This window comes from Neofelis nebulosa, chromosome 4 (genome assembly GCF_028018385.1).
Source record: "Neofelis nebulosa isolate mNeoNeb1 chromosome 4, mNeoNeb1.pri, whole genome shotgun sequence".
NCBI lineage: Eukaryota > Metazoa > Chordata > Mammalia > Carnivora > Felidae > Neofelis > Neofelis nebulosa.
In genome coordinates, this window is record NC_080785.1 from 122,878,585 (window position 1) to 122,905,441 (window position 26,857).

Consider the following 26,857-nt stretch of genomic DNA (forward strand, 5'->3'; position numbering starts at 1 on the left):
AAATTTAACACTTAAATAACACCAAGCACTGTTCTTAGCACTTAATAAGAAGGATACAAGTAGCACTCACTGATTCTGTGATGATGGATGCAACTGTAGTCATCCATAAGCCAGTCTCAAGGCAATATTCCTGGAATTTGGTTGAACAAAATAGATTGAGGCAAAATAAAATAGTAAAAAGAAGACTATCCTCTAAGCCAGGGAATCTTATTACCAGTTATGCTACTTACTAACTACATGCAAGTCATTTTACCTTTGGAATGAAGCTATCTTATCTAAAAGAAGAGGGAATTGCAAGAGTAGGTCCAAATTCAGTTCTACCTCTAATGTTTATGATGTTGTGTTTTATTCACAAGCTTCTTAAAATATAGTTAAGCAACAAGCTTGAGTCCCACGTAGGGTGGAGAGATTACTTAAATAAATAAAACTTTCAAAATAAAATAAAAATAGGGGCACTTGGGTGGCTTAGTCAGTTAAGCACCCGACTTCGGCTCAGGTCATGATCTCGCAGTCTGTGAGTTCGAGCCCTGTGTTGGGCTCTGTCCGGGCTGACAGCTCAGAGCCTGGAGCCTGCTTCAGATTCTGTGCCTCCATCTCTCTCTCTGCCCCTTCCTTGCCCACACTCTGTCTCGATCTCTCTCTCTCTCTGTCAAAAAATAAACATTAAAAAAAAATTAAAATAAAAATAAAAGCCTATTTCACACATGATCCAATCATCAACAGCATACAAAGACAATGACTGTGTGTTGTACTGACTCACAAACACCTATACTGTTCACCTTTCCTCTATTGTCCTATAAACCCACAAAGCTACTTTGCCTGTGTTTTTACTCATTTGTTTATTTACTCACTCACTTATTCAAACAACAGAAGGAAGGAAAAGAAACTAGGAAACCTAAAAAATACCACACAATGAATATAGACCATTTAAAACAAAGGAGACAGTATGAGGTGACTGGGTATCTAGAAAGGCCTCTCTGAAACAGTGACATTTAAACATCTAAAGATCATTTTAAATCGGCAGCTTCTGCAGATAACCTAACTACTGTGCTACTTGAGTATCAGTAAGGAAATCTAAATTCCAGTCCCAGCTATATCACTTTAGATTATATATAGATACATACAACTTTGAACAACCCTCTTACTCAGAATGCAAAGGTTCTACCTCTCTCCTTACTGCCACTTAAGTACTTATAGCTAGTTCACTTCTTCATTACTTCAAGTGTTTACCACTCCCTTCCTTTTGCTTTTTTCTTCTTTCCTGAGTTCCCAAAGCTACTGTAGATAGGAGTTCCCGCTCCCAAAGAGCAGGCCTTTAATAACAAGTGCCTTCCTTTCATCTGAGGCAAAAAGACCCACTCCAACCCTTAAGATACAATATTTAACTCTTAACTGCTGTCCTCGTCCTCACAAACCACTCAAGCATTGCCTGCCAGCAGAGACACTCTTGACGTACTTCTCAGCTGAAGACCACTCCTGAATCTAAGGGTCTAGGAAAGCAAGTCTCTGGGTTTTAGTGTTAAAATTGCCAGTGTACTTTTGTTTTGTTTTGTTATTAATGTTGTTAAATTATGTTAATTTGGCAAGCAATCAGGTTTGCCTTGTGGGGACTGGAGGTGGCTAGCTTACTTTTCAAGTGAACTGTTGGTAGGTTTTACGTAGTAGGATACATAGAACACCCCAAAGAGGAGAAAAATGGATTTTAAAATAGCTCTTTTTGGGTGGTAACATTAAAACTCAGCGAAAGACATTATGTTTTCTTTGATATTAGGCTATGAAAACTAAATTTAACAGATGAAAATTCTCCAAATAAGAACTTTTTAAAAGCATAATGGCATAGGGAACTCTGTTACTACTAATTAAATGCCTGACTGTCATTCCAATTCAACTCATTTTAAACAACTAATTAATCCTTACTGCCTGCTAATACCAGTAGAGCTACTCTGCAGCAATCTCCTTTATAAAGATAACTCTTGAGGATTAAAATGTTCTCAAACCCACAATTTCAATTAGGAGCCTGAAAACTCTCATCTCTGCTAACCTCCATTCTTGAAGAAAATTCATTTCAAAAGGTCTGTAATGACTATTTCCTACATTCACTACACCTTTCATTAAAAGTACTTTAATAAAGGTTTTATAAATCTATATCCAAAGAACTACTGAAGAAAAACTCAACTTGCTTGTCTGTAAAACGATTTGCTAATGAACATCCCTAGTCAAACCCTGAAAGACCATATACCACGGTTTATTTTCACTCAGATACTCAGAAATTATCACGACACAGTAATAATGTGAAAATGGACCCCAAAAGAAATCAGTGCTGGAGACCTTTAGCAAATACAGTTTCTGCTAACTTGTCAAGTCACTAATATGTCTGGATTTATTTCCCACAAACATCAAGGGTCCACCATAAATCTTTAATAACACCTGTGTCTTTATATAAAAAGACTACTAATCTTCACATGGGCTAAAGCAGGTTCTAAAGTCAAAAGCATGAGTAGGGAAAATTAGCATACAGTCACATTTTCAGGCCTTGATATATTCTACTTGTTGGTCTCTAGACGTTTCAACTACTTTTTTTTATTTTTACTTTTCTAACTTGAATACTTTTCATAAAGAAAGTGATTTTCTATATTTAAAAGTTTCTTTCCCTCTTTCTGGGAAAAAAAATGGGTATTTAAGAAATAGAATGAGAAGACCTCTATTTTCTGCTGCATGTGCCCTTCTGTGTGTCCATGTATAGCTGTTCAAAAAGAAATTACAAAAAGTTTCCTTCAAATCTCAAAATAGGCTGCTATTACTAAATCAAAAGGAGGATTCCTAGAACCACCCAAATGCTATAAATCAGTAAGTTATATATGTAACAGAAGTCCTCTAGTCATAAGGAAAACTGCTTTATGGAAAGGGTGCATCATACATAACAAAGTTTTAACCTGCAAATAAACTGTATAGTGAATTTCATACTTTTTAAAACAAGTAACAAGCCTCGTCTTCATCAAAATCTATTAAAGTAAGCCAGAATCAGGAGAAAAATAAAAATTTTAATGTAATTAATAAAGCCCATCTTAGGAAAGTTAAATAGCTGACAATCATTTCAGCACAGTTTAAAGAATCCCAGGGGGTGTGGAGTTACTAGAAGAGATCCTGTTCATTTTCTCAGGTAATTTACAACACAGTGAAATAGAGGTAGTATTAGTCTGGTGGTTATGATGGAGACTCTGGAGACAGTTATACTGACTGGGTTATAACTCTGGTCTTACCACTTGCCTAGCTATATGTCCTCCCTGCATGTTCCTTAACTTTGCAATGCCTCACTTTCCCCAAATGTAAAGTGGAGATAATAGTCTCTATCTCATAGAATTGTTTAAAAATCAAATCAATTTTAAAAAATTAAATTAATTAAAACACATACAGCATTTACAACAATGCCTGCCTCAGAAACAGCTATGGAAAAGGTTTTAACATTTGGTAGCATCATCATTACACGGAGTCCATTAAATGCAATGTTAAAAAGTAACGCACAGGGTTCTGGTTAAGATTAAGTAAGGGGGCACCTGGGTGGCTCAGTCGGTTGAGTGTCTGACTCTTGATTTTGGCTCAAGTCATGGTCCAAAAGTTGTAGGATCAAGCCCTGCATCCAGCTCCACACTGAGCGTGGAGCTTGCTTGGAATTCTCTCCCCGCCCCCCGTCTCTATCTCTCTCCTCCACCTGCACACTTTCTCTCCAAAAAAAAAAAAAAAAAAAAAAGGATTAGATAAGTACACTCCACCCTATCCCTTCCACTGAAGGTAACTAAAATCCCTGGACAGAATGTATGCAGCACCTGAGGGCTGCTCAGGGTATAAGTGGCAGCAGACAGATTAGAAAAGGATATCAGAACTTAAAGCACAAAAAATCTGGTGCTATTTCCTAGTCGTTTTCTTTCCTCCCATCTCCTACCCTGTAATCAAAGGTAGCCCAAATGCTAACAAACATATACCAAGCATGAACAGAAAAGGTTCCAAGAGAAGCACCTTCTCTTTTGAGTCTGAGGTAGGGGAGTGTGTGTGTGTGTGTGTGTGTGTGTGTGTGCGCGTGTGTGTGTGTGTTTCGGGGGCGGAGGGGGGGGCAGCCAAGAGGAAGAAAGGACAGAGAGTGGGAAAAGTCTCCTGGGTTTTTTCCTCTCTCTCTCATGCCATAGCCTCCAGACAAAACCAAGTCTGCCAGGCAGGCATTCCTTAGAAAGAAAAGGATCCTCTTTAACCATAAGAACCCTGTTCCAAAAGTGCTTGGTAGTGTGGAGAAAATACAGAGAGGAAACCCTGTTATTATTATTATTTCTTTTTGTCTATTCTCTTGGCCCCCGAGATAGATTCAGTTGAGGGAAGGACATAGCAAAGGAGGGATAATGAAGCCCAGCTTTCCAGACAGAGGATCAGGAAAGTGGGGCCAAGGCTGTGAGCCATAGTATTGGTGAAATTTGCAAAGGAAAGTTCTAGAGAAACAGACCCCATAAAGTTATACATGAATTCCTGGGCTCATCCCTAAACTGTAACATGTGGATCTGACCCTAAATAACATATCAAAGGTCTTGAAAACTAAACTAGGAGGTAGAACCACTAGCCAGGTTTCTGAATAACAGCTTGCACAGTATATAGCCAAACAGTACTACTGAGGCTTTGAAAACTGGACTGACTTTAGAACCACAGCCCACAGAAGAAGGCTGGTTGGATCTTGTGGCCTGAACCTAACTGGGTCAAATGCACACTAAAACAAAACCACAAATCATTCTCTATAGGATGTAAACAAAACCAGAGACTCATAATATTCAAAGTGTCCAGAGTAACTGAAAATCTGAAGAATCAAGAAAACTCAACTAACAAGGGAAAAAGTCACTGAACAGATGCCAGTATCAAGATGACCCCAATGTTGTAAATATCAGAGACTAGCTATCATAACCATGTTCCAAGAAGGATTAAATGAATGTAACATAAAATTTCAGCAGGCAAATAAGTTGTAAAATAGAACCAAATGAAAATCTTAGAATTGAAAAATACAATAACCAAAAAAAAAACAAAACAAAACAAAAAAACCTAACTGGATGGCCTCAATAGAAAAATGGAAATGACAGAAGAAAAATTCTATGACCTTGAAGATAAAGCAACAGAAATTATCCAACCAGAAAAAAAAAAAAAAAAAAAAAAAGAGAAAAAGATAGGAAAAAGAAAGAGCCAAGCCTCAAGGATCTGTAGGGCAAGGTCTAACATTCATGTCACTGAAATCCCAGAATAACAGAAAGAGAATGAAACCACAAAAGACCCCAAATAGTCACAGCAATCTTGTGAAAGAAGAAGGCCTCACACTTCTGGATTTCAAATTCTATTACAAAACTATAGTAGTCAATCAGTATGGTATTGGCATTAAAAAAAAAAAAAAAAAAGGACTCATTGATCAATGAAACAGAATAGTGAGCCCAGAAATAAACCCATGAATATGTGGCCAATTAATCTGTGACAAAGGAGCCTAGAATTTACAATGGGGAAAGGACAGTGTCTTCAATTAATGGTGTTGGGAAAACTGCCACTATCTTACACCATACACAAAACTTAACTCAAAATAAAGGCTTGAACATAAGACCCAAAACCATAAAGTTCCTAGAAGAAAACAGGTGCTAAGCTCCTTGACAAAGGTCTTCAGAATGATTTTTTGAATCCTGACACCAAAGCAAAAATAAATAATTCAGAGTATATCAAACTAAAAAGCTTCTGCATCAAAATGAAAAGACAACTTACTAAATGGAAGAAAATATTTACAAATCATATATCTAATGAAGGGCTGATATCCAAAATATAAAGAACTTCTACAACTCAATAACAATCTGGTTTAAAAAAATGCCAGAAGATGGGGCGCCTGGGTGGCGCAGTCGGTTAAGCGTCCGACTTCGGCCAGGTCACGATCTCGCGGTCTGTGAGTTCGAGCCCCGCGTCAGGCTCTGGGCCGATGGCTCGGAGCCTGGAGCCTGTTTCCGATTCTGTGTCTCCCTCTCTCTCTGCCCCTCCCCCGTTCATGCTCTGTCTCTCTCTGTCCCAAAAATAAATAGAAAACGTTGAAAAAAAAAAATTAAAAAAAAAAAAAAAAAAATGCCAGAAGAGGGACACCTGAGTGGCTGAGTCGGTTAGGCAACTGACTTCAGCTGAGGTCATGATCTCATGGTCTGTGAGTTCGAGCCTGTGTCAGGCTCTGTGCTGACAGCTCAGAGCCTGGAGCCTGCTTCGGATTCTGTGTCTCCCTCTCTCTCTTCTCCTCCCCACCTTGTGTTCTCTCTATCAAAAATAAATAAACATTAAAAAAATTTTTTTTAAATAAAAAAATGCCAAAAGACCTGAAAAGATATTTTCCAAAGAAAACATACGGACGGCCATCAAGCACATGAAAAGGAGCTCAACATCACTAATCATCAGGAAAATGTGAATCAAAAACAGGTGCAAATCAAAAAGCAACAGAAATAGTAACATCTGGATAAATATCAACAAATGTTGTCTTCCTCTTGAATACTTAAAATTGCTGATGGTTGAAAACAAAAATTACAAGCTTCTCTGGTAATGTTTTCAATGTGTGTAGATATAATATGACAACCATACCATAGAGGAAAGATAAAGGGACCTATATGGTAGAAGGTTTCTAAGTAAACTAGGTAAAGTATACATATGTAATCCCTAAAACAAGCATTAATGAAGCCATACAAAGAGAATAGTCAAAACCGCAATAAATTAGTGAAAAATAGTCCACCTGAAAAGAAAGCAGTAAAGAAGAAACAAAGGAACAAAGCAAAGGAGAGAAACAGAAAACAAATAATTAAATGACAGATGTAAATGTAAATTAAAAACCAAAACAGCTCCATCTTAAACTCACCAAGTTGGGTACATTAAATATGTATAGCTTTGTGCATGTCAATCATTCCTCAATAAAGTGGTTTAAAAAAAAAAAAAAAGTCAAAGGATGGAAAGAGTAACACCAGGCAGCCACTAACCAAAAGAAAGTTGGAGTAGCTATACTAATATCAAAGTAGACTTGAACACAAAGAATTTATTTAAAACCTATTTCCTCAGTGCCCCTGGGTGGCTCAGTCAGCTAAATGTCCAACTCTTGATTTTAGCTCAGGTCATGAGATCAAGCTCCACATCAGGCTTGGTACTGACAGCATGGAGCCTGCATGGGATTCTCCCCACCACCACCTCCTCTCCTCCACTTGTGCACTCTATCTCTCTCTCTAAAAATGAAATGAAATAATAAAATTAAAACTGATGGAAATGAAAGGAGAAATAAACCCACAATTATAGAGACTTCAGCATTCCTCTCATGTTGACAGAACAAAGAGCAAGAAAACCAGCAAAGATATAAAATTTAACATCAGTAGCAATCAAGTGAATCTAATTGACATTTATAGAAATTTATAGAACACTCCACTCAAAAAAGCAGAATACACATTTTCTTCAAATGAACATGGAATATTCATTCAAGACAAACCATATCCAGACCATAAAACAAAGCTTAAGAAATTCAAGTCAAACAAAGTATGTTCTCTGACTATAATGGAATTAAACTAGAAATAATTAATACAATATCTGGGAATAACCAAATATTTTATTATATGTAACCTATGGGTTAGAAAAGGAAGTCTTAAGGAAGATTAGGAAATATTTTAAACTAAATGAAAAACATCAAAATTTGTGAGACGTAGCTAAAGTACTGCTTAGAAGGAAACTTAGACACTCAAATGTTTGTATTAGAAAATTCTCAAATTAACAACTTAAGAAATTAGAAAAAGAATATGTGCAACATTATCATTATAATTAACACTGCTGGGTGCCTTGGTGGCTTAGTTAAGCATCCAACTTTGGCTCAGGTCACGATTTCAGGGTTCATGAGTTCAAGCCCTGCATCAGGCTATCGGCTGTCAGTGCAGAGCCCACTTCAGATCCTCTCTCTCTCTCTGCCCCTCACCCACTCATTCTCTTTCACTCTCTCTCAAAATTAAATAAACATTAAAAATAAAATTATTGGGGTGCCTGGGTGGTTCAGTGGGTTGGGCGTCCAACTTCAGCTCGGGTCATGATCTCACAGTTCGTGAGTTCAAGCCCCACTTCGGGCTCTGTGCTGACAGCTCAGAGCCTCGAGCCTGCTTCTGATTCTGTGTCTCCCTCTCCCTTTGCCCCTCCCCTGCTCACACTCTGTCTCTGTCTCTCTCATAAATAAATAAATAAATAAATATTATTATTATTATTATTATTTTAAAAAACACTGCTGTATGCTGTATTTGAAAGCTGTTAAGAAAATAAATCTTAAGGGGCACCTGGGTGACTCAGTCCGTTGAGCACTGACTTGGGCTCAGATTATCATCTCACAGTTCCTGAGTTCAATCCCCACATCAGGGCTCACTGCTGTCAGCACAAAGCCCCTTTTTCAGATCCTCGGTCACGCTCTCTTTGCCCTTACCCCACTTGCACCCACTTTCAAAAATAAACATTTAAAAAAAAAAAGGAAAAGAAAAAAGAAATCTTAAGAGTTCTCACTACAGGGTCCCCTGGGTGGCTGGGTCGGTTAAGCACCCAACTTCAGCTCAGATCAGTATCTGACAGTTCCTGAGTTCAAGCCCTGCATTGGGCTCTCTGCTGTTAGCAGAGAGCCTTCTTGGGATCTTCTGTCCCCCTTCTCTTTGTTCCTCCCCCACTCACTCTCACTCTCTCAAAAATAAACAAACATTAGGGATGCCTGCCTGGGTGCCTCAGTAGGTTAAGCATCTGACTCTTGCTTTTGCCTCAGGTCACGAGTTCAAGCTCCACATTGGACTCTGCGCTGACAATGTGAAACCTGCTTGGGATTCTCTGTCTCCCTCTCTCTGTATCCCTCTCCTGTTCATTCTGTATCTCTCTCTGAAAATAAAAAAATGAACATTAAAAACAAACAAAAATAAGCAAACATTAAAAAAAAAGTGTTCTCGTTACACAGAAAAAAAATTTTTTTTGGTATCTATAGACAATGGACGTTAACTAAATTTACTGTGATAATCATTTCACAATATATAAGTCAAGTCATTATAGTCATGTAGCTTAAACAACATAGTGCTGTATTTCAATTATATCTCGATACAACTGGAGGAAAAAAGAACAAAATAAATTTGAAACAGAAGCAAACAGTAAGAGTAGTAATCAATAATAATGAACAGAAAATCGATAGAAGGAAATCAATGGAACCAAGAGCCGATTCTCTAAAAAAATAAATAAAACCGACGAACTGACAGAAGAAAACAGGAGAAACAAAAACTAGCAATATTAATAATGAAGGAAGGGATATCACTAAACTCTACAAATACTAAAGGGATAAGAAATACTATAAACTCTATGCATATAAATTCAACAACCCCATTGAAAGAGACCAATTTATTTTAAAAATTTTTTATTTTTTTAATATTTATTTATTTTTGAGAGAGACACAGAGAGTGAGCAGGGGAGGAGCAGAGAGAGAGGGAGACACAGAATCGGTAGCAGGCTCCAGGCTCTAAGCTGTCAGCACAGAGCCCAACACAGGGTTTGAACTCACGAGCCCTGAGATCATGACCCAAGCCAAAGTTGGATGCTTAATCAACTGAGCCACCCAGGCACCCTGAATTGGACCAATTTCTTGAAAGCCACAATCTACTAAAACTGACCCAGGAAGAAAAAAACTGAATAGTTCTCTGTCAATTAAAAAAAATGTAATAAGTGACTTCAAATCCTTTTTTTTTTTTTAATGTAAACTCTCTCCCCAACATGAGGCTCAAACTCACAACCCCAAGAACAAGAGTTCATGCTCCACCAACTAAGCTAGCCAGGCATTCAGATTTTAAGTCTTTTTTAAAAAAATCTTCAGGCCTGGATGGTTTCACTGGTGAATTCCACCAAACATTTAAATAAAAAACATTTAAATAAAAAACACCGCCAATTCTACATAATCTCTTACCGAAAAATAGAAGAGGCAGGAACATTTCCCAGCGTATCTTAGGAGTCTAGCATTACCCTGATGCCAAAAGGTAATTTACAATATTCAAAAAGGTGGCTACATGTCCTAAACAACTAGAATGATATAAAACAGCTAGAAAATTCACAGCAATCTACAGCAAAGTTCTATGAATTACTAGATTTGCTTGTGATTTGGGGACAAGAGCCCTTGAGGAAGGGAGATCTATCATCTGTTGAATGATCTAGGTTGTCAATTTTGTTCAGCCAAACGCTGGTGTGTGGAAAGGTAGGGGAGTGGGAGTGTACCAACCCCCACCTCCATCAGGAGGTTACTGGTAAACCCACCCATGTTTTCTGGTAACCCAGGAACCGTCTATTCTAACCTAAAAATTTCAGAATACAACAAACACCTACAGCTGCATCCCTCATGTTGTCTTTTCTTATTGTACCCTTGGATTAGTTTGAAGCAGTCTGGAAACCTTCTCCAACACTCACTATATAGAGAATTAAGGACAAGATTACAAGATTAGTTTGTGTTGGAATTTAGCCATGAGGTTTAGTTCCTGATGAACCAACCAGAGCATGATGGTTAAAACTGCTGTGCACAGTCCCCAAAGTGAAGAAAACCACCTAATCTCATCTTGTATGGGAAGAGGCCATGACCACTGCCACCTGTTAAAGAACAGAACTAGGAAGGCCACAGGGAGCCCTGCAAGCTTTACATCACCTATCACCCTAATTTCTTTGAGACAAGACATCCTGTAGGAATTGAACTGACTCATTCAGAATTCCCAGGTCCAACATCATCCATAACCACTTCTGCTTCCCGTTCAGCTCCATTTCTTTAAAAGAAGTTATACAGGGGTTTTTCTGGGCTATCAAGAAATCTAACTGGGGATGAACATTTTATATCATTTTCTGAGTCTACCTCATTCTACTTCCGAGACAATAAACATCACTGCTCACTGAAACTGTAACATCCATTAGTGGCTATTTAGATCTGCGATTAAACAAATGTCAGAAACATTACTGAGAAGTTATCCAGAAATTGTCCCCTAGTTTAGAATTTAACCCATGACTCCTACTGCTACTCAGAACCTTTAAATGTTAGAATGAAAAAGCCTCTAAATGTAACCAAGGATTACAGCATATCACGCCAGATGACAGCATATGCATGACCTCTTATCAGATCTCTTTTCTAACTGGACGATAAATAAAGCTATTAAAACCCTGCTCCACAGGTATATCATAAAACAGGTAAGCAATACTCTCTTTCTTATCTTTTAAAGAGTAGCCCAGGCATCCTTGACAGCAGTAGTGGAAGCAGAAAATGTTTATAAATACAATTCTGATGTCAGACTCTGGAGGAAGCAAACTTTGGCACCTATCATTAGGATACATTAAAACCTGGATTTTAATTTCTTAGTCGTTTATCTCCAACTTGTAACATTTTCCTGCTTTGTGGATTTGCATCCTTATCTCCTCCACTAATAACATCACATGGATTGCTTTGTTTTTACCCCCAAAACAAAGTAAAGCACTTAGAAACAAACACTGCTTATTTTTTAAAATATTAAAGGTACTAAATCTCTAAAAACATTTTTAAACTAGAATACATCAGGTCTTGCAGCTGTTTATTCATGTATCAGTAGAGACATCTCTGCTTCTACATTTATTAGTTTGGCAGTACAGTGGTATGGCTGCAGAAAATGCCATGGCCTGAATACATTTATTTCCCTTTCAATGGCTATTTTTCACCCTCTGGCTCTCTCTGGGTGTCCCTGAAGAAACACTAAACATGCCAAAGCTACTCCATTAGCCTACTCAGTGTTATCAGCATCGCTTCATACTGAAACTCAGCTCTTAAATGATGGGCAGTCATGAAATACTGAGTCATTGTACAGTGTTCAAGTTCCAAATTGCTGTGTCTTCTAAATGCTAACATCATTATTTATTCAGTAGCTGTCTACAACCCCACTTACTACCATCCAGGTAGGGAGCCTGGCAGGGAAATAAAAATGCACAAGGGCTTGGAGTGTCAAGAATGTTTTCCAGTTATATGTGACTCCTGCATCAAGAATACATCACTGTTATTAGCTAGGACACATTCCACTGACTTACACTATTAATAACAATAGTAATAATGTTAACAGCAACATGACACCATTCACTTTACTGGCCTCATTTTACAGAAAAGGAAGCTTGAGAGCAAGATCACAAAGTCACACACACAGCAGGAAAACTGGGATCTGAACCCAAGTCTGAGTTTCAAAACCTTTATTCTACTTTCTACTTGAGTAAAATGCTTCACACATTTGACAGTTATCTGTTGATAAATAAGCAAAGATTTTTATTTGTACAGAAGCTTGTAGTCCACGTTAGGCTGCTCAAACACAGGAACAACAAAAAAAACCCTCAATGGTCAATTGAGAGATTATAAATAGATACTATACTAAGCATACGTAGTAAAATACAAATTTAGTATTCCACCAAGCCAAAACTAGTCACTACTACCAAGTTTACCAACAGGAAGACAAAACAAATAGACCAGTAAATTTTTCAGTTAAGTTGCCCCAAGCACCCTAGCACATTTGTAATGGATTATGGCAAAGGACAGTTTGATTTTAATTTCTCACAATGACAGAACCTTCATCAAGAATCAGAAATTGGTCCCTGGTGGCCAGCAGACCTCCATCCTGGAACTCAAAATCCTTTCATCCTCCTCCAAAACTGAATCCCTATTCAGTGCTTACTTGAGGGGTGAGGGAGGATCCATTTCATCTGCCATCTAACTGGAGCATATGCTCCTGCCCTTCCCCCCCAAATATCACATCAACCACAGTGATAATTATCAACTATGGAGCATTTATGCCAGGTACTATGCTGATTTATCTTACCTCACACCATAAGCCCATGAGACATCTACTCTCATTCCCAAATCACCAATGAAGAAACTGAAACTTTGAGGGGGGCAGAGAGCTCTAACAGATATAGAATTCAAATGTAGGCTTGTCTGACTCAACATACTTAAACAATACCCTACAGTGCTTGACTCTAGTAAGTCAATAATTATGGAGCACCTTCTGAGTCAAGCACAGAGATATGTTTAGGGGATATAAATAAGGAAGTCTGCAGTCTGTAAGTAGAAACAGATAAAAAGATATAAAATTGGCACAAATAAACACAATTTTTAACAAAGCGCTATGAAAAGAGAGCAAGGGCAATTAACTTTGCCTGGGAAAAGAGTTAAGGCAAGGCCCCACAGATATGGGACCTAAACCATGTGTAAGACAGTGCTGTCTAAGGGAAAAGGAGGACCAGGAGATAATGTATTGCAGACAAAGGAAAATGGCTTGGTATCTTGAGTGTCTCATTCTCCATCATTAACACGGTCTAACATGTATTTCAAAGCCTGCTTCCTCTTTCTGCTCACAACCATCTTGCTAATTTTCACTGGCAAATTTAAGGCCCAGTCCAAAGTCTGCCATGTGTGTGTACGCACACACACACACACACACACACACACACTCACTCAAACCACTAAAATTTACGAGTGTTCCTAGGAAGTATAATACAGAAAAGTATTACAACAACCAGTAAAATAGACTTAAAGTATTTGGCAATGAATTGCCAAAGAAAGCTAAAAATGCCTAAGGAACACCAGAAGAGGTGATATCAAATTTCTCAAGTAGTCTGAGTCACAGGACTTGGAAAAGTTGTACTATATCAAGTGGCAAACCAAGGTCCTAAAGGATTTGTCTGTAAACAGGATTCATCATAGCTCACCTTTTTTATGGAACAGAACATCCAGGCTGAGTTAGAGTTGCATTCCAGATCTATCTCAAAACTGTGTCACTTGAGCTCTTTTTACCTTTTATAAGCCAGTGAGTATCTATTTAACAAGGAGACCAAAAGAATCATACAATGCTTCGTATGTGAATGCACTTCATAAAACAATCAACTGTTTCACTAAATAAATAAATAAAAAGGTTTTCACTGAATACCCCTTCTGCATTGTAGAAAAGGACAGTTAAGAAACAGTAGGATGTCTAGGAATATTCTTTGCATTAACTACCCTTAAGAATGACATGGCAGAGATGGTACAGCCAGTTCCTTTTTGTTATATGATAATGTCCACATGTTCTAAGATGAACAGGTGTCTTTGAGCACTGTTAAGTCCACAAAAGACTGTACTAAATAAATCTCTTAGCAGATATCAGACAGCCTAACTGGGATAGGAGGACTGAGGATCACAGTGCGTCTTTTCAATCACACAGTAAAATAATCAGTAATGTGACCCAAGAAGAAAGAAAAATGATATCCTGAGTCTAAGACTACTACATGTTGACCCAGCACCTAAAAAAAATCACAACTGAAATCCCAAGACATCAGATATCCTTTATGTTTAAAGCACAAGATATTATACATACCAGCTTTTCTCTTCAGTAGAAAGACAGCATACAAAATTAAATCAGACACTTTCCAGGGATAGAACATTCCTCTTTAAATTAAATCAGGAAGACTTCCAAGCCTACAAGAGCCTCAGCCACTCTGAATATACAACCTTCATTCAGCTGCTTCAAGGGCCTATGGATTAGGACGTTTTCTGGGCAGCCTGCAAACTGGGCACAGACTAATGTACATAGCCCCATAAACAAATCAAGATAGCTCAACTGAAATTCTGGAAGAGTGGAGAACATTTGTTTACTCCTTGCTTATAAAACATTTGCAAAATAAGTTATCAGCAGAATAGGATAATTGACACAAATCAGAAGGAAGAAAATATTCTACAACGTTCTTTAGAAGAGAAACCAGGATTGAATTCTCAACTACTTCTTAAGTCCCTTACTACTAAGATAAAGATATGAAATGATGACATTTTAATTCTCAGTTTTAGTCCCACTATATCTAAAAATAATAGCATGAATGCCCTTCCCAAATACAAATCCCCTTTATATCATTAATCATATAATACATTTTATACTCAATTCATCCCTATCTCTTCTAAACTCATTCTCATTCTCTACCCCATTTCCACTACTTGATCCCACAGCCATATTCCCCAACATTCACTCAACTCCTTACAAATCCCCCTTTGCCCTGCATATCTGATTCGACCACTAAACTGTACCTATTCTACTTCCCTAATAAAGCTCATCTTTTCCTTTCTCCTTAACTCCCCCCCCCCTCCACCACCCCATTACCTCTCAATCAGACCTTTGTAATGATCTTGTGACCAACTTCCTTTTCACTGGTCTACTAAATTAATCCGTTGGAAAATAGTCTTACTTCATTCCCCCAAACAAAAATCTTCAATGGCTCCCCAGGCATACAGATCTACTTTTCCAGTCTCTTGTTTTCTCCTTCATGCAAGTCACACTTAATTCAACAAAATGTCTTGCCTTCAGTCGTGTCTTTGCTACTTCCACAGTTCCTTCTTGAGCATCTTTTCTTCCCTCCATAATACTGGAAGCTGCACAAGTAAAGGAATGTCTGTTTTGTTCCTCATTATATCTATGCTACCTACAACACTGCTTCTTCAAATACTCATTGATAAATGAAAACCACTCTACTCTCAAAGCTCCCCTCAGTGGCCATTCCCACCATGGTCCCACTAAACTGACTTTCTAAAACACCCCCGAAGTCTTAGTGAGGTCAGGGTAAAGAGATTCCCAAAGCATTTTGTGCCAGTCTTAAGGCACTTAACATTTCTGTTCTATACATGGCTGCTATGAGGCACATACTCCAGCAAAACAACCTTATCTGATACACTTATGAATCATCTATCATAATGCCTTGCACACAATTTAAGAATACATAAAATAGTTTGTTTTATATACATTCACTCAATATTTAGAAAACCTATTATATGCAGGGCATAGTGCTTTGTACTTAATACAGTACTGAAAAAAGGACAAAGCTCTATCCCTATGTAATTTACATCCATAAAAGAACATACATTCATAAAAGAGACAAAGACAATAAACAAGATAATTTCTTTTTTAATTTTTTTTTTTAACGTTTATTCATTTTTGAGACAGAGAGAGACAGAGCATGAATGGGGGAAGGTCAGAGAGAGAGGGAGACACAGAATCTGAAACAGGCTCCAGGCTCTGAGCTGTCAGCACAGAGCCCGACACAGGGCTCGAACTCACAGACCGCGAGATCATGACCTAAGCCGAAGTCGGACGCCCAACCAACTGAGCCACCCAGGCACCCCCAAGATAACTTCTTAAGGTGGTAAGTGTGGTGAAAATTATGATGGAGGTGATATGATCAATCCTAACTTGGGAAATTACATGCTACAGACAGGGTGAGAGGAGCATGGAAAGGTTAAAACTGGTCAAACTGGCCCATCTTCAGGCACTCCAAAGAAAATTGCAAAAACAAAGTCTTAGGCACAAATATTTCATCACTGAACAGTGGAAAATAATGCCTGCAACCAAACTATAAATATATAGATAAATTAAAGCCTCTAGCATCCATTTCATTCAATATTTTTTAGAAATGGATAGATGCTGGTGCCCTGGATTGAGGCAGAAGGGGATCAAAAGTTCCATCTTGCTGATTAAACTTGAGTTGCCTATTAGCCATCAAAGTAGAGAAATCAAATAGACTACATGAGATGACTAAGTATGTACAATATGATCCTGTCACTGTTATCAAGAAAGCATATACTGGGCACTGTGCTAAATGAAAGAAGTCAGAAAGAGAAAGACACTTCTATGTGGAATCTTTAAAAAAAAAAAAAGGGGGGGTACTCACAGAGAACAAATGGTGGTTGCCAGAGGCAGGGAGTAGGGGGATAATGAGAGGAAACAGGTGACAGGTGAAGGGGCCAAAAGTTATAAAATAAATAAGATGTAATGTACAGGACAGTAACTGTAGTTAATAATACTACACTGCATATCTGAAAGTTGCTAAAAAGTCTTAGAAATTCTCATCACAAGACAAAAAAAAAAATTTTAACTATGCATGGTGATGGATGTTAACTAGACTTACTATGATGACCATTTTGCAATATATACAAATATGCAATCATTACATTATACACCTGAATGTAATATGTTATATGTTAATTATATCATGATAACAAAAAGTATATTATTTGTGTATATATATGTGTGTGTGTGTGTGTATATATATATATATATACACACATATATATATGTATATATATATATACACATATATATGTGTATATATATATATACACATATATATATATATATATATATATATATACATATATATATATAAAGGGATAGGGAGAAAATTGGAAGGATATACAGTTTAATAATGATTAGATCCTAATGGTATTAAAGATAAATTTTTTATTTGTGTATCTATACTCTCTTTTTATAGTTTTTTAAACATTTATTTGAGAGAAAGAGTGCACATGTGCACGAGCAGGGGAGGGGCAGAGAGAGAAGAGAGAATCCTAAGCAGGTTCCAAAGCCCAACACAGGGCTCAAACCCACAAACCACAAGATCATGATCTGAGCTAAGTCAGGTGCTCAACCAACTAAGCCATCCAGGTGCACCATATCTACCCTCTTTTTTTTAAACAATATGGATTATGTGTATTCTTTTTAAGAAAGAAATGTTTTAAGTTTTTTAATTCAGCCACTGAAGAAAATAATACAATTAAATAAAAAAACTAAAACCTGGGAGTGAAACAGCTAGATTTTGGAGAAGGAAAAAAGTGGGTTTCTTCCATTTCCTGGTTTTTCCTCTGATAAGAACTATTTAAAAATAATGAAGTCAATATATTGCATTCAAACATTCTCTAGACAAAATGAGCTGTCAGGAAAAACTGGGTCTAGTGATCAGTGTCTAAACGGGACCTTAAGTCACCTTCAGAGAGGAAACTCTGCCAAAAGCTCTTTCTGATACAGGCTGCATGCACCCTCAAGGGCCCACTTCTCATCTAGGAGAGGATGGCCTACCACACAGTCTACTGCCTGGTGGGGCTTGCAAATTTATGGCTGTCAACAGTGATTAAACCCACTCTAATCATAAATCTTCGTTCAAAAAATCAAAGCAAACACATGTAAATGGATGCCAATAGTATGGTCTTAACCAAATGTACAATGACAATCCAAGCATACACTTGTACACGGCACCTCAATTCTAGAGGGCAGGTAGTACTGCCAAGGGCCACTCTTTTCTTCCTGTTGGGATCAGTCTACTTCTCCACCTCGTACCATAGAGCTGCATTCTTAACTCTCATTCTTAACACTATGCTACAGTTTGCAAACTTAACTATGAAAATGGGAATATGGGTTCATAAAGACATTTTTCTTAATTTTTTATTGTGAGTAAGTCTATTTGAAAATATATTTGAGCATCTAATAAGTGCCAGGCGCTGTTTCAGGGAATTGGAATATATCAGTGAACAAAAGCAACAGAAATCCCTGACCTCAAGGAGAGCACAACACAATAACCTAGTGGCTAACATTTATGAAGCACTTTCATAGTATATGCTTTGTTTTGAACACTGTTCAAAATGTTTTATAAATATTAACTTATAACGACTCTATGAGGGAGAACTACTATTATTCCCATTTTACATTTAAGGAAACAGACATTGAGGAGTTAAATAACTTGCCAAAAATAACACAAGTCAAAGAATAAGGACTCGAACCTCAACAGTCAGGCTCTCAATTATTAACTTCTATGCCATTCTAACTCCTGCAGCCACTTAAACATATTCCAAATAAACTCATTCATACCACACTCAGATGCCAACAAATGTAGGCTCAAATATATTCTTCAGTAATACTACTTTGGTAGATCTAAAGTAATTGTTATCAAGTAAACTGGTTAAAAAGACACTTTTAGGATTATTTTGCCAATCATAATCCAAGTTTTTTTTTTTAATAACAAATGATTACTTTTCCAACCTAGTTTAGAAGGAAAGGCTTCAATTTTCAAGCAGAAATGTCACTACTCTGATACCTGAAACCTAAAACTATTTTGCCAGAATTATATTTTTTAAAAAATACAGCATTCTTAGAGATGATTTTAAAATGAACCCTAAAGCATATAATTAAATTAAATTAACCCTAAAGTTTAGATTTAATACAAAAAAAATTCCTTTTGGGATATGAAGAACGTTATTCTAGCGAATAAAACTAGACAAACTATGAAATCGGATCCAAATACAAGATCCAATGTCTAATTTAAGAAACAGTGTAACCTTTAAAAAAATAGCACAATAGAATATAAGCTTTGTGGTTTTGACTTTGAAGAAAGAAATTAACTCACAATATTTCATTAGAGACTCCAATTTTGGTTTGCTACATCTTAGAAAAACTAAATGTCTGAGTGAAATAAGTCAGTCAGAGAAGGACAGATATCCTATCCTATGTTTTCAGTCATAGGTGAATCTTGAGAAACTTAACAAGTCCGTGGGGGAAGGGACAGGGGGAAAAACAGTTACAAACAGAGAGGGAGGGAGGCAGGCAACCCACAAGAGACTCTTAAATACAGAGAACAAACTGAGGGTTTATTGGGGGGGGAGGGGAAAAGGGGTGATGGGCACCGAGGTGGGCACTTGTTGGGATGAGCACTGGGTGTTGTATGTAAGCCAATTTGACAATAAATTATATTTTTAAAAAAAGAAAAACTAAATGACTTAAACTGTCATTTAATTTTGCCCTATTGAGCAAGTTAGTATTTTTCTATGGTTTTTTTCATATATGAGGACAAAGGACATGAATCAACTTTTATAATCATAAATGATACCCAAGTTATTCATTCAAAACAAGTCATATACTAGGGGCACCTGGGGGGTTCAGTCAGTCAAGTCTTAGGCTCATGATTTCAGCTCAGGGCATGATCTCATGGCTTGTGAGATCCAGCCGCACATCAGGCTCTGCTGGGATCTGTGCTGATAGTGCAATGCCTGCCTAGGATTCTCTCCCCCCCTCTCCACCCCTCCCCTGCTCCAAGGTGTTCTCTCTCTCTCTCCTCTCTTGCTCTCTCTCTTTCTCAAAATAAATAACCATTAAAACACACACACACACACACACACACACACACACACACACACATACATCATATGCTATAGCCCTCAAAAAGTGGTCTCCTTAGCAAACGCTCTTAGATTCTGATTTAGAAAAGAATATTTAGCATACAGACACCCCCCCCCCCCCCCGCCCACCAAGAAGAGGCAGCATCACACCATAATAGGCCAAGATTAGGTAAGGACTGCGTGGAAATATGCCAGATTCCTGGAATACAAACTCCTAATGCAATCCACCAGTAAGTTGAAAACAAATTAGATGCAGATAGCTAAAGGGGATGAGCTGTATTTATAAGACTTGCCTGCAAAGTTCAATAAAAAAGAAAATTGAAAAAGGAATTATGTTCTCTATAGTCTCAGTCTTAGCAGTTGCTGAAACATAAACAGATACTTCTTTAAACATTAAACACAGAAACAGAGCAATTACCTAATAAAATAGTTTAAAAATACTGCTGGTTTACTTATCAACAAAACTAAATATGTTTTTCCCTAAAAATAACAAAGAACAAGTGCTCAGCTTAATTCCAACTTTATACATGAAATCTATTCATAAGACATTGTCAGTAGCGCATACTTTCTGGACAGCAATTTGGCCATTTGGCATGAAATACGTTTCTATCTTCTGACCCCATGATGTAACTCTGGAACCCATCCTTAGGAAATGCAGATCAAATTGATATCCAATAGCAAAACCCTGGAAACTACCCAAATGTCCAATAATAAGGAAATAATCAAATATATTATGGTATAGCCACATGAATGCCATAACATAAATTATAAAGGCACTAAAATGGTTTTACACACAGAAATAGGCATACACCATAATTTTAAAAAAACAAACTAGGTATCATCTCAAAACTTTTTAAAAAAGTTTAAAGTTGTTTTTTAAGTTGAAAGGCATTTCAATGCATACATTTAAAAAGGATAAAAAGGGAATACTTTTCTTTTAACTTTATTTATCTTGAGAGAGAGAGCAGGGGAGGGACAGAGAGAGAGGGAGAGAGAGAGAATCTTAGGCAGGCTCCACACTGTCAGCCCAAAGCCGGGGGCTTTGGGAATATTTTGAAACTCTGACAGTTAGTTAACCTTGGATAATGAAGATAACAAGTGGTTTCTTCTACTTTATACTCCTTTTTCAAATTTCTACTCATGACCCTGTATTATATTGAAAATCAGAAAAAAATTCTTAAAACAACATTTAAGTAACTAGTTTTTATAGTTGTGATGCATTTTGTATCCATGTTCACTTACCACCCACTTTTATCTTTGAGAAAGTTAAAAAGGGCTTCAAATTGTGAGATATATTCTAAGTCAGCAAATTAAAAATTCTTTGTTTTGGAATGTTTATTTATTTTGAGAGAGAGAAGGAGCGTGTACACAAGCTGAGGGAGGGGCAGAGAGAGAGAGAGAGGGAGAGAATCTCAAGCAGGCTCCTCACTGTCAGCATAGAGCCCGATTTGGGGCTGGATCTCACAAACCATGAGATAGATCATAACCGGAGCCATGATCAAGAGTTGGACACTTAACCAATGTGCCACCCAGGCACCCCTGTCAATAATTTAAAATGCATTATTGCACCACCTTCTTCATGAGAACATGTGGCTTTTGAGATTCTAGGTCTGCATGGCAGAAATAATGGCAACAGGGGTGAAAGATAAAGAGCCTAGAAGAGAAGCTCCTTGGCAGGATGCCTCGGGTTCCACAATTCCTAATGTGAATTGGAAGACTACCTCGTTGGAAGGCTAATTTCTACAGTAAAATTTCAAATTTACTAACCTTTAGACTTCAGCTACATTGTATTTTCTTTAAAAACCGTTTTTGCCATTCTTGCCCTAAATCAAACCCAGAATTATTTCTGGTTTTTTAATGTTTATTTTGATAGAGAGCCCGCATGTGGGGGGAGGGGTCGAAGAGAAAATCCCAAGCAGGCTCCCAGCTGTCAGCACAGAACCATGAGATGATAACCCAAGCCAAATCAAGAGTTGGATGCTTAACCAACTGAGCCCCTATTTCTGCTTTTTAAAGAAAACAGACATAGCTCAATAACCCAACAATGCCTGTTAGCCAGTTATTTAAATGTCCAAACAATATTCCACTATTCCTACTTTACACAGATGCTGATTACTTCCTCTAATTCATATCCTCAAATATAAATACACACACATATATACAAATAGTCCTCAAATGTCAATCAACATGCTTAAGATACTTGGATTTAAAATGTTATCCAGATTTGGGGCACCTGGGTGGGTAGGTGTCTGAGTGTCCAACCATGACCATCAGGTCCCGATCTTGTGGCTCGTGAGTTTGAGCCCCGGCATCGGGCTTGCTGCTGTCAGCATGGAGCCCACTTTGGATCCTCGGTCCCCTCTCTCTCTCTGTCCTCCCCTGCTCGTGCTCTCTCTCAAAAACAAATAAAATAAACCTTTAAAAAATAATAATAAATAAAATAAAGTGTTATCCACATTCATAAGAAGAGTGTATTTATGTACAAATACATGAAAAAAGATATTTAAAGGATTAAGATTTCCCAATCCACAGCTCTAGGATTCTAATCTCAGCTAGATCCTACAGAGGCAGATAAGAAAAGTAGAAAGTAAACTGGCCCTACATTCTAATTTTATCTCTGCTAATTAGCTTTGTTGCCTTAGGAATTTCACTTATTTTTCTGGATCTTCTAGCTACATCTATAAAATGAGAATAAAATTAGACCACTTAATTAAAGTTTCTAGAAACTCTAAAAAAAATTATTCTACGTTCAAATTTCTACAATCTTTCAAAATATCTCCTTTTCCTAATTCTTGGCAGTTAATAAACTTTTCCTTGAATAACCTGGGGAGCACTAATACTTCATAAAAATGTAGACAAATTTTTATACTACTCATTTCAAAACTACACAGTGTCTATAAAATTTAGCCTATAACACCTTGGTAAATCCTACTAAACATTTCTTAGTAATTATCTTATAACCCATGTTAGAGTCTCTGTTAAAAATAAAGATTACTCAACATACATTACACATATAGGACACATGATTTATTATGCAATAACTGCCAGAATACTTAGCAATGGGCAATATTTCATTCCCTAACACTAATGAGAAAATTAAATATTAGAGGGGTTTCTTTTTTTAATGTCCAAAACAAAGAATACAGTATGTACGTTAAGGGTCTCTATATAAAAATACCAGATAAAATGGAGTATCACTGAAGTTTTAAAACACAAGAATATAAATTTTAAGACTGAACCTCTCTGTAAATAAACTGCCTAATTTCAGAATGCACCAAACCCTACACAAACCTCTCTAGTAAGTTAAATGACATTTATGAAATTTTTCATAAATTTTAAGGCAGAAGATAGAGCCACATTTTATGTTTACAAAAAGTTGATTTTTACCTGAAGAAAACTGCCTTCACCTAAAGCTTTTCATGCCTAAGTTATTTGTTGAATGTGAGTAAATAAATGGCCAACTTTCTAAAGTGACACACTCAACCCATCTGTACTTGTGAGTCTATAAATCAGACATTTTATGCAAAATACAAAGAACAGTGCAGTTAATTTTTTTAAAGACAAGGCTAAATTCACTATTCTGGAAACTTTGTTTTTATCTAAAAGTCTGCAACATCACCTTTAATTATTAACCTTTTCCTCACCCTCAATATAGTCTATGATAATCACAGGTTAGGTTAGAGTCTGAGTTTTTTGTTTTTTTTTTAAGTGTGAAATTTATTAAGGTCTCTTTTTGTCAGCATCTTAAGGGTTACAACCACTTACAGTCCAGAATTTTTTCTAAACCAAACCTACCCATATAATTATAATTTAAAAAGAATAGGCTAGGGGCACCTGGGTCAGTCAGTGAAGAGTCCTACTTCAGCTCTGGTCATTATCTCACAGTGGTGTGTGAGTTTGAGCTCAGAGCCTGGAGCCTGGTTCGGATTCTCTCTGCCCCTCTCCCACTTTTACTCTAGTGCTCTCTCAAAAATAAACAAACGTTAAGAAAAAAGAAAAGTCTAATGTAAAAAAAAAAAAAAAAATAGTGGCACCACTGGTTCACTTTAAGTTCAACAGCACTGCAGAAGCTCAGTTGTTAAAATAATCTAATACAATGTAAAAAAACAAAACAAAACAAAACAAAAACGGGGGTCGGCGGGAGTACATGATGTGATCATTTGCCACAATCCATAAATCCGCTACTGGAGCCCAGGTTTGGATAAATTAGATTCAAAGAAGGAAATGACCGCAGCTAATTCCCTTCTGAATGTTTTTCAAAACACTGTTTCTGCATTAAAGGAGTGTATCCGCTACAAATAACAACAGCTACCACCTACCTAGCCCCTTCTTTGGGCAGGCATAGTGCTGGTCACATCTGTCATTTCATTTACTCCCCAGAACAACTCTTTAAGAAGCACATTATTATCTCTACTTCAAAGATGAGAAAGCAAGGAAGGACTCAAAGAGGATACAAGGCTGCTAAGTGGCAGAGCCAGACTGCAAAGCTGGGGTTCCTTCTCTTCAAAGTTCTTGCTCATATTAAGCTACACTGTCTACAATAAAAATAAATAAATAAGTAAGCATGATGTTCATGCCTATGTCTTTAGAAGTTCTTCAGAGATTTACTAAACCTTTTCAGACTTCCAACGCATAACTCTTTCTCTGCAACAAATACAACTAAATGTAGTGATAGACCTACACCTACACTGTATATTAATTCAGTTTTGTCAAAAGGATAGGGTTTACAAGGAAACTTTCTTATCTCAAGGGATACCAGAAAATGTATAGCGAACTGAGGTCTTATCTTTTCCCCATCATACAAAAGCTCTACTTTGGATACTGAATCCAAAGTTGTTGTTTTTTTTACTGTGTCATCACATACACATTCCACTCCACTATACCTGTTGAAAAGATAGTCATCTCAAGCCAAAAAATAAATAAATAAAAAATTTTTAAAAACTTATCACAAAAGGAGCCAAACAAGCGGGTAAATTTTCTTTATACTTATACGCAACATTCTTCAAAGGAAGTTTGGATCTCTGATAATCTTTTTCAAGTGTTACTCCTGCTACTCTATTACTGGAGGACTAAGAGTCACACGTTACCTGTTTTCTCCCACAAGGGAGCTGTGTTTCAATCGTTCCTGTAACCAAACCAGTTGGGCAACTAGTCTATTAAATAAGGATTTCAACCACCATCTAGAAGACAGAAGGACGGCTGCCATCTCTCTTTAGAATAGTTCTAAAGCTCATCCCTGACAAGTACAAGCACCTATCAACTAAGAGTGAGTCACATCGACTCCTGCTTCTAAAGATTGAGGAGAATCTCTCTTATCCCTTCCCCAACTAACCACCCAGGCAAAATTTAATAATCATCCTTCCACACAATCACTGCTGAATCAACACCACACTAGGTTCCCAGGGCAATTTCCATCCCAGACACCCCATTTCCTGGATCTGGAAAAAGCTATGCTCCTGCCCAGTCACTTCCCTGCCCTCCCCTTCAAGCAAGAAACACTCTCACAAAAGACCAACTCCCCCTTTCCCAAGAAAGTTAAGTGACTACAGATCCATCTCTTCCGACCACTGGGAAAGCAGAGCCCCCGAACTGCTTGGCTAAGTAAAGGCTGCGGACTACTGTGGACCAGACTGGCTGGAAGTGTTTCTCCCCAGTCTCTCTCGCAACGAGCCCAGCAGCAATGAACTCGATCTCGCCCCCTACAAGGGGACCGACTGAAAACCAGTAACTGAATCACAAGGAACCAGCTGCCCACAAAATCCGAGAAGGGGCCCACAATGCTCCCCTGCTTTCCTCGCGATGGGCTCTCCGTCCCGAGCGGATACTGGAGGGACGCTCTCGAGTCTTACTCATGCGTTCTCACGGGACTGACAGCTCGCCAAATCCCCCCCTCCTGGGAAGGGACAGGCCGGAGTTAAGCCTTCAGGTGCCCACCCCCCAACACACACACCCAGAGCAAGCCCCAAGGAAATCCCAATCCTGAAAAATGTGACAAGGCCGATTTTACCCTTTCCAAGCCGCGGCCGCGTCGAGGACCCAGCCCTTTGTCGAACACGACTAAATGGAATTAACCCTTCGGCGGCCAAGCTCAGCGCTAAGCCTCAGGCGCCAACACGCGCGAACTCCAAACCCCGGCCCCGGCCGAGGCGACAGGAACGCCTTGTTGCCTCCAGCCCTCGTCCCACTCGCCCCATCGCGCTGAAGGGAGCCCCGGCCACGGGCTTCGGGCCAGCACCGGGCCGGACTCGCGGGCTGCGGCGCCCGGGGAGGGCGAGCCGGCGGCACTCACCGCGATGACATTGACGAAGGTGGTCTTGCCCGAGTACTGCAGCCCCACCAGCGTCAGCTCCATCTCCTCCTTCCAGAAGAGCGAGCGGAACCAGTCCAGCAGGCGGGAGATGAGCGCCAGCATGATGGCGGCCGGGAGGGAGAACGGACGCGCGGGCGCGGACAGCAACAGCGACGGCCTGCACACGAGCGGGCCTCAGCCCGGACCCCTCAACGGCTCCTCGGGGCCGCGGCGCACCACTGGCGGACACGGGCGGGCGGCGGCGGCCGAAGCCAGGAAGCCGAGCGGGTCATATGACTCGCCCTACCCTCCGCGCCCCCCCCCACGCTCGTCCCCGCGCCACCGTCGGCGCCCACGGCAAGAGCGGCGTGGCCGGTCCGGCCACACGCGTCTGCTGCCTGCAGCGCCACCGGCTGGAGCCTCCCTGCAGCGCGGCTGACCCCGCTCCCTTTCGACCACACCTCCCTCGCCCAGTTATGTTGGTTGGTTCACACTCATCATTCATTCTACATTCGTTCTATGCAGAAAGTATTCAAGACTCTGTGGGCTTC

At 38.6% G+C, this 26,857-nt stretch overlaps 1 protein-coding gene across 1 annotated transcript in view; it reads right to left on the reverse strand.

Moving 5' to 3' along the window:
• Positions 1–26,615, reverse strand: part of ARL8B (ADP ribosylation factor like GTPase 8B) — a 48,716-nt gene extending 22,101 nt beyond the window's left edge. Inside the window, exon 1 of the mRNA XM_058726150.1 lies at positions 26,307–26,615. Within this exon, the coding sequence (XP_058582133.1) occupies positions 26,307–26,429 (123 nt within the window). The 5' untranslated portion in view covers positions 26,430–26,615. The remainder of the gene's footprint in view (positions 1–26,306) is intronic.
• Positions 26,616–26,857: the final 242 nt, after the last annotated feature.